Raw genomic sequence first — 16,711 nt, 5'->3', positions numbered from 1 at the left:
CTGTGATCAGCATGCCTGTGTGCATGTATTTCTCCTAGCAGAAGCACATATTTTGTTGCATTCAAAGCATCAGATTTGTGTCTGAAAAACTATTTTGAAGTGTGATCATGTGATGGAATTTAGGGTGTGTTGGAATTTAGTGTGAAACATTGATTGATTGACAATTCTGAAAAGTGCTGATATAGGTCTGTCTGACTTCTGAAATCTGAGAATTGTTAATAAAATACTAATATATTATATATATACTTGTACCGAATTTCTTTGTATGCTGTAGAGTTATAGAATTAAACTGAAGGTCTAACTGCACTCTAGGACTCGTCTGATGTCATGTTTACATTTACAGCGTTTGGCAGAACTTATCCGGATCAACTAACAATTATCTCATTGATACTGTACGACTGAGTAGACTGGGATTTTAATTTATGGCATTCTGATCAGAAATCCAACATCTTAACCCTGGATGTGATTCTCAGGTGTAAAAAAAATACTAATGTAGCCCAGAAGGACAGTTTTGTTAATGTTACAACCTTAGTCTATAGCTTGCAGCAAAAAAATACCATATTACATACAATTATTATTATCATTTGATGAAAAGTTTGGCACTTACAATAGGCTATTTGGCAAAGTTGTTTTTACTAATTTTGTCTGTAAAGCTGCTTTGAGACAATGTCTGTTGCGAAAAGCGCTATAGAAATAAACTTGACTTGATTTGACTCATTTGTCATACGTAAAGATGGATAAAAAAGGATATGGTCTATGGGAAAGCTTTACTGCATATCAGTATTCCTTGTAATGTCATTTGTTCAAAGTATTGTGTGAAAATATATCCTGATGATATATTTCAAGTATTATACACTCTTTTCATGTGTGTGTTTGTGTGTGTAGAGAGCACTGTGCAGACTTTTGCTGTAGTGAGACCCTTACAGCTTGCCATCGAGCGAATACAGACCGATGCTGCGGAGGAGTTCAGATACGCACCAAACACAGGTCTGTGTGTGTTTAGTGACACTACGATCCGAGTCTCTGTTGTGAACTTACCTTTGTGGATTAGTAGCATTGAAACTAATGGACTGTATAGTTGTTTTACAACATTTCAATAGGAAAGAAGTGTTACCTGTTCGAACACTTTTGTTGATATTGATTCAGTCAGTACATTCTTCATTCCAATTGTTAGCATCTTTACCCTTGGTAAACTGTTGAATTAAAAACCATTTCTTTCTTGGATTTACACACTATTACTGAAATTTACTGAAGCATTTTCCTTCAAAGCTATAAGCTACTCTGTAATCCAGGAGACAGAGTCCCCCCTGTTTGGTTCTGCTCATTTCCCTACTCAAACATCTATACAACCTGAAATTAAATATTGTGGTCTATTAGGTGTCTCTCAACAGGAAAATCACCCTGATAGCTCTGAAACGGATTACCCCTGTTATAAATTGTGGCCTGCCTGAACTCCATTCCTTTATGCCGGTTTACATTTATCTGGTTTACATTTATAATAGTTTATCATCTGATTTACATTTATATACACTTATAATACTAGTCAAATTTAATTCGGTGTGTAATAATATTTTACAGGCTTAAACTTTTTGACAGACTTCCCTTATGTCAGCTGACAGATACATATGTATTTTTTATGATACTGAATTATATACCAAAAGAATGTAGACACCTGATCAAACTGCCACAATGTTGGGGCATGCAATGTTTTTGTATTCTGTAGCAATAAGACTTCCCTTTAAAAGACTCCAGACTTGTTTGATCATGACAATGGTTGATATGGAAGAAATAGAGCAGCCCAAGCCCTGACCTTAACTCACTGAACACCTTTTGGATGAACTGGAACTCTGTTTGTGCTAGTTCTTGCCTAACACCAATACCTGAGTTATTCCCATAGCCATGCCCAAAGATCTAGTAGAAGGTTATCATAACAGCAAGGAGAGATTTTGAATGGGATGTTTAACATATACTGTATGGGAAGCATATATTGTAGGTGTGTGTTTCATCAGATTTCCACAAACTATGAAAATATTGCTATATATAAGATTTTATATTAGCTTAGATTTTGCTTTTGTTTTTACTATCTGAAGCTCTTTTTAATATTGCATTATGTGGAAGTTATTATTTCTTGAGGAATTCTCACCTCTAATAATATTCCTGATTACCTGATTTTGAGGCACAGACTGAGGCAAAGGACAGATCTGTAGCACTTTAGGGAGGCCAATAATATTTGGACCAGAGAAGAAAACCAACAAATTCAAAACTTTTATTTAGGGCTCTCTTCATAAATACAATAATAAATCGAGTGCCAGCAATCCCAGCATGTCTTCTAAACCTATGCAGTTAACAATGGTAACTCCTAGATTAAAGGACGATAGAATGGAATTGCAGATGAGCGCAACATCTGGGGAGGTGGGAGCTTAGTGGTTAAGGCATTGGACTTTGGATCGGAACGTCACAGATTCAAATCCCGCTGCCACTGCTGGGCCCTTGAGCAAAGCCCTAAAACCCTCTCCTGCACAGTTGTAAGTCTGGATAATTGCATCTGCCAAATGCCACAAATGTACATTTTACAGAATCAACAGTGAGAAGTTTTCTTACTTTGGTCCTATTAATATTTCGATAATTTCAATAATTTCCCATTGGTTTGAAAGAGGCAGATGCAGAGGACAAAGTAGTATGGAGAAGGATGATCCGCTGTGGCGACCCCTTATGGGAGCAGCTGAGAGAAGAAGAAGAAGTAGAAATAAAAAATAAAAAAATTATAATTATGCCAGGGTAATAATGTAAGAGGTTTTGTTTTGCATGGATGCACCTGTGTCTTTGTACGCTACAGATGGGAAGTTCATTGTAACGCTCAGCTGTTTACAGAGCATTTTTCCGAATTGTCGCATCACGCACCAAGGTCAATCCCAACGTCAGCGCATCTTCCTTTAAAATGACAGGAAACAAGTAATGACTCAGACGAGGATAAGGAAATCCATGTTCACTTGATGTTAATTATTGTTTTTGTGCATACTTTCTTCTCCCTTCTTGGTACCATGCAGACATGCCATAAATATAGTGGTGGCTGCTCCCTAAATATCTTTTGTCCTAATAAGGTACAGATCCGAAGGTCACATGGTGGAAATTCTTCAGCAGCTGGATTCCACAGCGCCCCTACCCATGGAATTCAGGACAGGGGCATCGCTATGGAAATGAGCTGAGAAGGTTCTAGAAGCGTCATTACGTTAGACTTTAAAGCCCATTTTAAAACATTAGTCTTTTGTGGGTTGTTGGAGCATCACAAAAAGGCACTTTTATAAAAAGCTTTTATAGATCAACAAAGATTTTCCTTTTATAACCCAAATATCACTTCTACACTAATACATAGATTTTATTTGTTGTTTCACACTGATAATCAACTAATTCTCGAAACACAGATTATTGACGCCCATAAAATGTCCCTAGTGGACAATTTAGTGACTTGGCATCTGCCAAAAAAAGAATTTTACACCAAAAAAGTCAAAAATTTATTAAAACGTGAGCGCACCGAGTGAGTTAACACATAATAGACATTCTAAATATATATTTAGAACTCATAAATGTTTTGATTATACTTTACTGTTCAGTCTGAGTCATGATTACTATCAACACCCACACATTTATAGGTGACCAAGATCAAAATATCTGGGAGGTAATATAAATTTAATGGAGTGTGAAGACTGGGGAAGGAAGACTTGGTCGTTCAGTGGCAAAGACATTGGACTTCTGTTTGGAAGGTTCCTAACAATTTTTAGCACCATCAAGCTGCCACTTTTATAACATAAAATAACATTTGAAGTATGTGTGCAAATTAAACCAGTATATGCTAGATGTGACCCCCAAAGTCTACTAAGCTGGTTAGCTAGCATATAAGATTTCAAAATAGCTGTAAGTTTCAGTTGTATTAGTGTTATCCAAAAAAAAAAACTACATGACTAAAATATGTTTTGACTCTAGTGGTCAAGATACATTTGTTTGTAACATCTGCTTGAATGGCTAGCTGCTCTCTGCTCTTATAGATATGTTTGGACATGTTACAGGATGATTTGCTTACAGGGGCTACCATCTGTCTATATTAAAAGCATTGTACAAGAATTAAAGGCACTATGGCTCATGATGTGGGTTGATCAGGTCTTGAGTTGATTAGATTTGATCATAAGCTCTGGTGTCAAGACTTTTTCTGTATTGACTGATTTGTCACAAGGTTCATTCATTTTTACTTAGAATTTGTCTGTCTTAATATACATAAATATACAAATAAATGCAAATAGCTGATGTAAAGAATGAACATTAAAAGTGTATCCAGGATTTATTTTCTTTCTTTTTTGTTTAAATCTTCTCTTTTTGTCAATCCATTTTTTTCATTCAGTTCTCTCCCGCATTTTTATAATCCTAGTATGCCCCCCTTTGGTCCTTCCTAGTAACTAACACCACGTAAAACGATGAAAAGGCCACTCACAGTTCATCGCCAGCATGTTCCATACATTACTGAAGTCCATGCACACTGCCCCTAACCAGCTCACATATTTAACTACACAATTAATTGTGTTTCCTCTCCTCCCTAGATGTCTTGACCCCACCCCGTTGCTTTTACTATTTGGGAAGTTGTCTGTCATTGGGGACATTACAGTTCTTGTGTCCTCTGAGACCAGGATAGCATGGTAGTGACAGAATCTCTCTGTAATGAGAAGGAGATTACGATCTGAAGTCCTCATGGGAGTCTGGGAGGGATGGTCACTGTTGATCTTCCCCCTCCTCTTCAGGACCATAATAGTGTGGTTTGTCTGGTATTTGATATAGCATCTCTACACGTTTCCCAACAAGGGAAGAATCCCACGTTTTTAGCAGTGTTGGTATGTGTGTTGGCTGTGCTCACTGTGGCTCTGGAATGTAGCCATTTAGTTTGGGTTTTTGTCCTGTTCAGTGGACATGTAGCAGATTGTAATCTTTTATCCTAGATTTAGCAGAGCTCTATTCTGAGATGTTACATAATGGACATTTTAGTTAGCTTGTGTTGCTTTTTCACTTAGGGACTTGGCAGCTGCAAAAAAAATTGAAAAAAAAGGGTACAACAAAAAGTCTTGTCTAGAAGAGTGAGTTAACACAACAGATTCTTAATTATATATTTAGCACTCAATTATATATTTAAGATACAAATGTAGTTTTGATTATACTTTACTGTTCAGTCTGAGCTATGATTACTATCAACACCCACACATTTATAGGCGACCAAGAACAAAATATCTGGGAGGAAATATCAATTTAATGGAGTGTGAAAACTGGGGAAGGAGGACTTGGTTGTTCAGTGACAAAGACATTGGACTTCTGCTCGGAATGTTCATAAAAAAGTTTCAGCACCATCATGCTGCCACTGTTGTGCTCTTGCATAAGAACCTTAACCCTCCACTGTTCGTTTGTCCAAACAAGATAATTGTAAGATAAGGGCCAAATGCCAAAAATGTCATTTGGCCCTTAAACACACAATTAAGGTGTTTACTAGCAAGTTGGTAATTAATAGTTACAAATCTTCTATAAGTCCAATTGTATTGCAAAATTAAATAAAAAAATTGTTTTCACAACAGACATTGTCTCAAAAAAAAAAGGTCAGGAATGGTTGGCCAAGGAAGAGTGTGAGGATATGAGCTGTAAGATCACAACAATGCAGTGGTAATGATGAACATGTCTCTTCTCTCAGTCAACAAGCAGACAATATCTGAGCGTTCCTTTGGTCCTCATCCCATCCACTCTCCGCTCCTCTTTCTTTTTTCTCCCTCCCACTGTCTAATCTTCTCTCCAGTTTCGGTTTCCTCAGATGAAACAGATTTAGGAGCAGAGTTCCCCAAGCTCAGATACAATTTCGGCACTCAGACACACCCTGTTATAGCTTGACCACGGAGGACAGAGAGAGAGGGATTAGGGAGGGAGGTGGCAATAGCAAAAGCTTAAGATATAAGACAAAACAGACACGTGGAAAAAAGAGTAGGTGTTTTTGAGTGGTGGGTTCTTAGAACATATGGTAGTGTGAGTGTGTGTTTGTGTGTTTGTGTGTGCGTGCGTGCGTGTGCGTGCGTGCGTGTGTGTGTGCGTGCGTGCGTGCGTGCGTGCGTGCGTGCGTGTGTGTGTGTGTGTGTGTGTGTGTGTGTGTGTGTGCATATCAGATCTTCTGCATTCCTGGGGTTCGGCTTACGTTGGGAGGGTCTATGTGTTCAAGGGTGAAAATCTTAGAGTCTCCCAGGAAACGCAGCACTGAGCAGTGCAGACATCTGTAGTCATTGTGTCAAAGCTGAAAGAAAGGTGACGCGATTGTATGATTGCCCACTTGTGTCTTCCTAACTCCCGACAGTGTGTGTGAACTTAAACTTAAGTTATCATTATTCCATTCTTCTACCATAATAAGTCACCACCATTCCCTCAGGGGCAGAAATCCTCTGTCACTTATCAATCAATAAAGCTGAGATACACACTAGGCCAAACTGGCCTTCCTGCTCCTTTCAGCACCAGTGCCACCTACAGGGTGTGATGTATCTTATGAATTCACACTGGTGTCACATGCTGAAAGATAGATGAGAACAGAAAGAGGGAGGAAAAAGAACAGGGAGAAAGGACAGAGAGATGAAAACATCCCTTTGTTTGGCTGTGCAAACGCTATCATGTGTTACCATTGACGTCTGAAATTTAAATATATGAAACAAGACAGAAACTATTTCCATGCTCTGTTCAGTTTTTTCCTCATTGTTTATTTTATTTGAATTTCATCTTATTTAAATCTATTTTCTTTCATTTCTTTCTGTCCCTCATTCATTATTTTTATTTTTTTTTTGTAAACCTCTCGCTCTCAGTTTCTCTCTCTTTCTCATCCTCTCTGCTCATTCTCAGAGTTCGTTCCACAGAGTCCGGATGTTTACTGCTTTCTAATGATGCTTAATTACATCGTAATGGCGTTTAATTGCATGTTTGAATGACTGTACGCATCTTCATGTTGGTCAACACTGGGGACTGCTTGTTCTCCACCATTTGAGCGCAAGAGTTCTGCAGAGAAGGAGCGAATGGAGCTGCTCGGTTCGTTTTACCGCAGGAAGCTGCGCAGAAAGCAGAAAAGGTCTGAGCTCGGCAGGTCCGATGGAGCGCTGTGCAAGCTGCCGGCAGAGACCGGCGTCAACGGTCTCATTTCCAAGGTTCTCAGGTTCACCTCCAGGTAACATTCGCTAGATTGGTGTGTATGACAGGGTTAGCATCACTAGGTGCACTGGATAGCAGTCAGTAGGTGCTTCATAGGCAGTTGAGGGCAGTGTAAAGTCAACAGTTTGTATTGTATTGTTCTTTTTTGTTTTTTAAAACAGCAATGTTGAGTTATTAAATCCAATCTGAAACAGTTTATTAATTTTCTCTACCAGTAGCTCTGACAGAAGATCAAAAACAAGTGTAAAGTTACTTTTTAGATTGAAGGGTTTCTCTAAGGTGGCATTTCTTTTTATTGATGGAGTCTTTAGTGTTGGTTCATCAAACCTGTGTAGGTTTCCTCCAGGTTAATTGGTTTCCTCCTGCCTTCCAAAAACATGCATATTCACTAGAAATATTCTGTACATTTAAATGTAATTTACTGACAACTTAGGTTAAACATTTTACATATACTGAAGTACTGAAGTATAGAAGTAACACAATTCGGTACATTTGAACGACTTTAAAAATGTGCCTTGGCTGAGCTACTGAGATCAGCCAGAATGCATTCATACATTTTACAGTATATTCAGTGGTAGAATTTTTGAATCCTGATAATTGAGTTTGATTTGGTGGCTCAGAGGTTACATGTTGCATGGTCAGAAAATTGTGTATCTAAATCCCAGGCACTTCCAAACTGCTATGAAAGAGTTCTTAAACCTTCAGTACAGTAGTATTAAGTATCAACAGAAGCATTAACCAACTGAGAAAATGTATTGGTTATATGTACTGACATAAATGTACTGGATTATGTAATTTAATATATTGTTATTTTATATTGGATATTTTATATAAATGTTATTTTTCACAGTATTGCATAATTTTACTATTTTTTTAGATTTTACGATTATACAGATGTAGTAAAGATTTTATTATTTCTTTTAAGTATAATAGGTGGCTTGGCAGTAAATAGAGTTGCCCCAGGGTGAAATGAGTTAGAGAATAAATGTATGCCCCGTAATGGGCTGGTGTCAGAACGGCTAAGGGAATGACTGTTTTTAGCTTTAGTGATATAAAGTTTCTGTACATTTCATAACATGCTGTTTATTGACTTTGCTGATATTTGTATTATAACAGTACCGTACTTTAACTTACCAACTGCATGGACACAGTAAATAAAATCAATGAATTACAGGATTGAAGAAGGTAGCATTGGCACTGTTCAGCTATTTGAACTCCTCTCTGAAAAACACAATTGGAATTCTGATTACTTGGTAGAGCAAATATGTGAGAAATGTAAGATTATTTGTCCATAATGAGATAACTGTGCAGTTCTTCCTATGTATATAGACAAGATCATTTCCTGTTTATCCACCCATTTTAAGTGCTTCATGTCTAGTCAGAAGATCAGCACTAAATCCCTGTTTATTTTCTTTCTTACATTTGTTACTAGGTCATTTTCTAAAAGACAAAAACACATTTTTTTCTTTCTAGCTTTTGATTTTACTTTTTTTTTTTTTTATTATTACTCTTTTACTCTAGTCTGGTGTTCTAAGAACTATATGCTGTATACTATTCTAGAATTACCTTACAGGACACAGACTAGCATCAGGACTAGCATCAATGTGTGTTTGTTTATAAGTGGGAAGGTGTGCTTTTCATTGCTGGTCAAAAATAATAATCATGACATTATCATGCTGTTGCTTGGAACAAAAAATGAACGAAAGAATTCATAACTTATATTAGTTTTTTCAAAGCAATGCCATATCAGCATTTTTAGATTGCATGATTCAGATTCTTCCCGGTTGTAATAAATATCCAGCTTCTACTACTACATTTTTTCTCTATTTTTTTTCCTACTATATATTCTGTTTTGAAACTTTTGTATGTGTACAGAATACATTCTTCCATAAAGAGTAGTAGTAGATATTTACAGTTAAAGGCATTCATTAGTATCTTTTATGATGCTCTGTGAGTTGTTTTGATAGAGAACCAATTCCACATTCCTTTTGCACTTATCAAAATGGAACTTTGATTCATCCTTGGTGGTCCAGAAATAACCTGTGGGGTCTTTGCTGAGTTGAGCATTTTGAGTGTTTAAATGTAATTTTTTGCCTTGTTAATCTTTAAAAGTCTAATAAACATCTGTCTGTTTTAAAACGTTTTAAATCTATAGGAATTTATATATTTTTTTAATAGTGGGCAAGCTTTAAATAATAATAACATACTCGAATATCACTCAAACATTCGTATATACCTATACATTTTCATTAAACGTTAAAGTAAATTTTTTTATTCTACAAAGTATATTTGCTTTCTAAGCAGTTTCATGTGTAAACAATCTGCCATATATGCTAAAGCTGTGTGGGGAAAGTCTGACGCATCCCCTTAACTCTAAATTAACATAATTTAATATATGCTTGGCTGTGAAAATTTGCCTCAGAAGCAACTTTTACTCAAGCCTTTAGATTAGAGGTATTCAAATGGTGGCGCATAAGGAATTACAGATACAGGATTTATTTACAGGTAAAATGGAAATTAGTAACAAATGTCAATTAAAAAAAACAAACAAACAAAACACCAGAACAGCAGTTTTGGTTTTTACCCTAATAAAATGCCAAATAAGCCAATTAAGATATAAATTTTATAGACTGAACAGGTGTTTTAAACTTTCCACATGAAAGAAAAATAGCTTTTTGTCATACGCCAGTTACACCACTGAATATTCTGATCTGACTTTTAACAAACAATTTTAATGGCAGTTATAACGATATAAAACACTGTTTGTTTGAGGTGCATTCCTGCAATGGTCAGAAGAAATTCACAAGAGAAAATATTAATTCAATAATTATATAAAACATGTATTGACATTTATCAGAACTTTTTCTTATTGTTCACAGTTTTTACCTCCACCTTTTGTACTAAGATTTTGGTATTATTTTAAATAGTTTGTTGTTTTAGTTTAGGCAATAGTTCATGTTGGGGTGTTGTGTGGGAGCTCTAAAAAAACAGGACAGTTGGGCTCATAGGAAAAAGTTTTTAAATACATTTGCTTTAAATTGTTAAAATTTTATTCCAAAAAGGTGTGTCAAATTTTTTTTATTGCCTTGTCCCCATCTGCTTTGTGTTTTGGCAACTGTGCTCATCTCTCCTCTTTTGGCAGGAGCAGTGAGCCTGGGTCCCGTCCACATTCCTGGCACTCCACTAAACTGGGTGAGAGCTCTCTGGACTCTGACAGCATGATGCAGATATCCCAGGGTGCCATGGGGGCTCCCTGGCACCAAAGCTACCATGCCAGGTCAGAGTCTTGAAATATCTAAATAGACAAAAATAATATATAAAGAGAAAAGTAAATGTATCAAATGGTAATTTGAATGACACTGTTATTGTATACATTTCAGTCCCAATGCATCTTCAAAGTATAATGATGTTACACACAAAGATTGAAAATAATACCACCTTGTTTAAAGATAAGCCATTTTATTATCTTTTAAACAGGAACCAAATTACACTGTTTGATGTTGATCCAAGTTCAAAGCAATCATTAATTTAACCAGGACCTTCAATGCACACAAGGATAATACTAGCACTGTCTATTTTTTCATGAAGTTTGTTATGTGATTCTAATAGCAGCTCAATTACCAGGGCTATTGTTGCTCAACTTTTGCTGGCCAGTCAAGAAATTCTGTTCTTTGTTAAAGTCTTCAAGTCTACACTATATACAAATGTACACTGAAAAATATAAAGTTATATACAGTGCCTGTCAAAAGTTTGGAAACACCTAGTCTTTTTTATCTATTTTGAAAGACACATGCTTTTGTTTATATGCAACAAACTAAGACATTTAATGGTAGTGTGGATTTACTTTGATCAAACTTTTATATAAACATACAGATTTCAAACTTTATTTTCATAGAAAATTTCTCCCTTAGCATGAATAACTTTACATGCTTTTGGAATCCGGACAGTTAGTTTCTCTAAGCATTCAGCTAAAATACTTTCTCATGCTTCTTGTTAAACTTGCAAAAGGTGTTCTTTGCTAGTTGGATATTTTTTTCTGATGTTGCGATATGCTATCTCACAGCAGTTCAATAGGATTTAGGTCCGGTGTCTGAGCAGGCTATACCATGACACTCCAGGTGACTGTTTGCTCCATAAATAACGCTTACAGAGCTTGGATGTATGCTTCGGGTCATTGTCATTCCAATTAGCTGTACATACATAATTTCATTGATCTGAAGAATGGAATAGAAGTTATTTTTATTCATTCATTAATTTTTTCACCCAGGATAAGTCTTTATTTCCTGCTCCAAAACAACCCCAAAACATTAAACTTCCACCTCCATATTTGAATGTGGGTGTGAGGCAGTCTGCTAACATCTTTACTCCTGTTCTCAATCTTGTTCTTGTCTTCTGTTCTTCTTCCGAGCCAAAAATGTCAAATTTGGACATGTCCTTAGAACTTTCTTTCAGTCATTCACTGTCCACTTCATGTGTGTTTTTGCCAAATTTGTTACATAATTACAGAAGGAACATGCACGTGTCTCAAAAACGATGAAAGACTTGCTGTTTCCAAACTTTTGACAGACACTATATAAATGTAAAAAAAAATGGAATATGATATTTTCTACTATCCATACAGCCTATTATAAACTCTAATATATTGCATTTAACTTATATTAAATACAAAATTTAGCTTTACCTTTTATTTTTAATCACAGTGCCTCTACCACAGACCTGTCGGGATATGATGCAGGATTTCTGAGAAAAAGTCCAGACCAGTATAGTTCAAGGGGAAGCATGGAGAGCATAGATCATTCCCACCCTGCTTACAGTTCCTGCAATCAGCTCTCAGTCTCCAAATCTTCCAATAGCATTGACCATCTGCACAGCAAACGTGATTCTGCATACAGTTCCTTCTCTACCAGCTCAAGTATCCCTGAATACATTGCAGCTGGGCCATCATTCAGCAAAGAGCGGTCATACTCCATGGACAGTGTTTCTCAACATAGAACTGCAGAGAGCATGCATCAGGCAGATATTCGATATGTCCGCAATGTCTATGACTCTCAAAAAGGCATGTCTGCAGATCATGAGGTAATTTCTGCAGCAATCTTGAAAGCTAATGAGAGCAAGTCACAGTCTAGATGTGGAACCATACAGGGTAGGGTTTGTCACCGTTCCAACAGTACCAGTGACAGTAGCAGTAGCAGTGAAAACAGTGGTTGTGGGACAGTCACCACTCATCGTCACAGTGTGGGACCAGTATGGGGCCAAACACACAATGGCAACTCTTATGAAAACTTGAAGGGGGTGCCTTCACCTCCCTTACGTAGTGACAGCTATGCAGCTACCCGGAACCATGAGAGGCCAAGCTCTTGGTCCAGTCTTGAGCATGCTCGGTCTTTACGGGCGCTTCACAAGGGTTCATGGCATCACTCCAGTGGTTCTGTTGCATCAGGAAAATCATTGTTTGGAATAGAGGGTCAACTTCACACTGTAATTGAAAAGAGTCCCGAGAGTAGCCCAACAATTAAACCCAAACAAAGCCTTCCATCTTTATCACAGCCTGGATTAGCCATGCTGCCCACTAGCATTTACCCTGTTTCATTACCAGAACCCCATTTTGCACAGATACCAACGACAAACCCCAGTTCTAGTATTGTGTACCCAGCACTTCTCAAGGAGAGCAAACCCATCCCTCAAAAAGAACCCTGTGGAGGAGTAGACTCTGGTGCAGCAACAAATGGGTACCAAAGTATTGCTTCCTACTCCAGCTCTGTCCAACCTCATGTTTACCCTCAACCTAAACAACCAAACCAAGTGAAAGATGACCCACAGACCAAATGTGGGTTTTACAGGTCTCATTTTCAAGCACAGGGATCCAAACCCCAAGTGCAGTCCATAGGCCAGGAAAGAAAGGACCCTTACACCCCTGTTCAACCAAGGCGAGAGAAACCTAGATACTTTCATGGTATGGATATTATGGAATCTTACAGACATCCTAAGCAGGAAGAGCTAAGCAGATTTCATGAACAAAATGTCCATCCACAACCATTTTATTCATCATGTGAAGTTTTACAGGATCATGCCCAGCCTCAAGGAAGTGATCAAATAATCAACACTTCAGTTCGGTTTCAAAATGAATCCAGCACCTATCAAAAGAGGGATCAAGATTTGGATCATCCACTAACTCGACTTGAGAATGCACTAGCAGAGGTGCAGAGATGTGCTAGCCCACAAACTACTAATAGCCATTGCAGCACCCAAAGTGAACGTAGCATGTCGGTAATGGAGAAGGTCAGCCACTTTGAGAAACAGCAGACCAAACCACGTAGTCACAGTCACAGCCTCTCCAATTACAGCTCATCAGTTTGTCCAAGTCAGGCCACCCACAGTGTCAAGAGATCTCTGTCTGGGATAAAAGATTTACAAAAAGGGTATGCCCCTCAAGAAAGAAGGAGTTCCAGTCATGAGGGAAATGCCGAATCATTGCAGGACTTGCAGCCAAGGTGTTTGAGCAATGATCAATCTCAGCATAGGAAACCACTTGACCTACACCGAAGCAAGAGTTATTTCCATCTTAATGAGGAAAATGACAAAGACTTTCATAGGAGCAAGAGCACTTTTAATCTTGAGGAAAACAACAAAGACGTCCAATGGAAAGAAGATCATCAGGACATCTTAGGCACAGTTCCTGATCCAACTTTTACTCGAGCATACAGAGATAGCATCAAGGATGCTCAGTCCAAGGTGCTGAGGTCCACTTCATTCAGAAGACGAGACTTGAGCACAAACCCTCCTCCTGTGCCTGTGAAGCACATGTCACTAGATAGGAAGGGACCCAGTATTATCTTTAAACCCACCACCTCTCCCCACACTCCCAAAGAACGGCATGTTATTCCTGTTGAGCAACCAGGCAAGACAAATGCTCCTGAGCTTCCAAGAGTCCCTCCTGTAGGGCCTTCAGTTATGCGAATATGTGGACGAAAGCGACTGACCTTGGAACAAAAGAAACTGTCTTTTTCTGAGCCAGAGAACATTCATGAGGTTGGAGCTTCTGATCAAGAGTCTGGTTTATTTCAAAGAAGGGCACCACTGCAATTTCAACTACCTGAGACAAGTGTTGCAGATAAAAGAAGGATGTTTGAACTTGTAGCTACTCGTTGTGTTGGTAGTAAATTAGCTACATCAAGACCTGAGTTGAAGCAGATGCAGCAAGATGCTTTGGCTGATTATGTAGAGCGTAAGACTGGTCGGCGGATGGATGGACGTCCTCATCGTCCTCACAGTGCCTACATGCAATCAACTACCTGTTTCTCCATGGACTCACAAAGCCGAACTTCCACCACAAGCATGGGCTCTCTTCAGGAGCCAGGACCTGAGATTTTATCTGAAGTTAACTGCCAGTTCTATCCTCTTACACCCAATACACAGCATCCATTGCACTCTAACAGGAACACCCAAAGTCAGGCTCACTCAGAAATCTATCAGTCTGTTTTAAGACCACAGAGTGCAGAACCACAAAAACCAGAAAGGCAAGCAAAGAGAACCACTTTAGGCCATGTGCCAGGTCCAAGTCAAACCTTGTATGACATTTTTGAAAGAGCTGTTCCAACAAGAAGCTCAGGAAAATCTGCTTCTGCAGAGGATCTCTTGGATCGCAATCAAGTTCGTCCTGCTTCTCAGCACTTCAGATCTAAATCTTCTCCGGCTGTAGAGTACCACAATCTGGTAATACATTTGCTTTAATATTTTGACATAATCTCACTATATAAAACCTATTAATTTTGGTATTAGATCATTTCCAGTTTCCATAAAATGTAAAGGAAAATTCATGCTAGATATTTATGTCTCAAGGTTTGGGATGGAAAATTGCATATCTTTAAAGTTAAATTATAACTTCTGTCTAACTTAATAAACAATCCATTAGGGCATCTCATAGTATGGGCTTGCTTAATTTGGATACAGTGGTATAAGTGACCATGTAAATATGGAGCATATTCAATTGTTGGCCTAATAATTCACACTGAAGGCTACATTTTTAATAACCACTTTTCTTTAGGCTGAGAATTGATATGTGAATTCCAATAGACACCGCATTTATTTTCTTGGCTTAAATTAAACCCATGTTTTCTACTGTGTCCTTTTGATATTCTAAAAACACCAAAAGATCCTTCACGTAATATTGAAATAAATCTTATATATGAAACCTTTTGCCCTAAGAGGACATGATCAAACCCATATTTGTATATTACAAATGAATCTAATAAGCTCTTTAGTGAGGAGGTGAAAAGGGCATTGTCTCATCCCTCATCCTTTCTCAGTTAAGAATTGATGAAGAAACAACTTATGCTCCACTACAGGAAATATTCAAATCTCTTCACTTCCTGTTTGGTGCCACTGAGCCTGGCGGCAGGCATGACTCTGACAGATGTGCTAAAGTGATAACGCAGTTCCTCCGTGACTACAGGGAGTAGTTATGGAAGATAATGGACAAACTGCCACAGTTTCAGGCATAAAATATTTGACATGGCTAAGGGGATCCACTTATCTCTCAGAGCAATTACTCTGCACATAAACATTTTTCACATGGCCGTTAGCTACTACAGAAATTGCAAGAGATGCTGATTATTAATCACAGATTTTAGCTTTTGCATACTGTCAAAACAAGATACCAGTTATTACCAGATTTTATTACACGTCTCGTAGAATCAGTAAAAGATTGCTTTTGATTATTCACAGATTCAGTCAACAACCGTTGAAGGCAGAGTATGAATCTTTAGGTCCAATGTTATGAGATCACTATGCCAGCATAAATTACATTCCATTCTTAAATAGGTTTTTTGCTAAAATACCAACAAACGTTTTTCAATTAAAACTGTATGAAAAATACACTTTGGATTCAATTTGAAATGAACTGACTTTAAGCCATGAGCAGAACAACAAGGATAAAGCGTTCTACACAAGCAGATCACACACAGCAGCCCCAAATAAAATCTTTCAATCCATGACTGGAACAAAGCAAAATTTCCTTATAATAGATCAATCTTTACATTTTTATATTATTTCTCATTTACAATAGTTGGCTGTTTAGTAATCACATAATGCTTCACTTAACTGCTCCTTTCGAGCCAGAAGGCTTCTGCCTTTGTAATTACAGTATAATGGTTAACTTCCTCTGGTCTGATTCATTTCCCTGTTTCTGTTCACCTCTCCAATCATGTTTTCTTGTTTTTTTAACTTCTAGGATGTCTTGGCTGGAGACCTCAGATTGCTTGGGAGTGTATCTAAAGAAAACAGGTGTGTTTGTGTGTGTGTGTGTGTGTGTGTGTTGGGGGGGATCTTTGTCTGGTTCTGTTTTGCTCTGTCTTCTAAAAGAGCCAATTGCCAATTGCTAAAAGTTCTGCCCCTCCTCCCACAATATCACATGATAAGTGCTGCACCCAAAACAGAACTCATAAACAGTAGGTTATTGTTATCTGTGTGGTTCCCAATGCCTTTTATCAGCAACGAGATAAACACGGAC

At 37.8% G+C, this 16,711-nt stretch overlaps 1 protein-coding gene and 2 long non-coding RNA genes across 13 annotated transcripts in view; 1 reads left to right on the top strand and 2 right to left on the bottom strand.

The window, feature by feature from the left end:
• Window positions 1–16,711, bottom strand: part of LOC310739423 — a 195,388-nt gene that overhangs the window by 104,976 nt on the left and 73,701 nt on the right. The gene's annotated exons all lie outside the window — the stretch shown is intronic.
• shroom3 (shroom family member 3) overlaps window positions 1–16,711 on the top strand; it is a 95,331-nt gene that overhangs the window by 60,537 nt on the left and 18,083 nt on the right. For 3 of the 11 annotated variants that reach the window (XM_083565322.1, XM_083565330.1, XM_083565331.1), the window contains 4 exons: window positions 886–987; window positions 10,346–10,480; window positions 11,904–14,916; window positions 16,433–16,485. In XM_083565322.1, the coding sequence (XP_083421448.1) occupies window positions 886–987; window positions 10,346–10,480; window positions 11,904–14,916; window positions 16,433–16,485 (3,303 nt within the window). Of the gene's footprint in view, window positions 1–885; window positions 988–6,678; window positions 7,220–10,345; window positions 10,481–11,903; window positions 14,917–16,432; window positions 16,486–16,711 lie in introns of those variants that run through there. The other 8 variants (XM_083565326.1, XM_083565323.1, XM_083565324.1 and 5 more) reach the window with 5 other exon arrangements.
• Window positions 2,077–4,885, bottom strand: LOC310739424. Its single transcript, XR_014537397.1, has 3 exons — window positions 4,484–4,885; window positions 2,816–2,931; window positions 2,077–2,722 (listed from the first exon to the last, which is right to left on the bottom strand). It is a non-coding gene; the product is annotated as an uncharacterized lncRNA (long non-coding RNA).

The sequence above is a fragment of the Silurus aristotelis genome (genome assembly GCF_946808225.1).
Source record: "Silurus aristotelis genome assembly, chromosome: 16".
In the NCBI taxonomy this organism is placed as follows: Eukaryota; Metazoa; Chordata; class Actinopteri; order Siluriformes; family Siluridae; genus Silurus; species Silurus aristotelis.
Note: the sequence above shows the minus strand (reverse complement) of the source record. Positions and strands in the feature narration are given on the sequence as shown.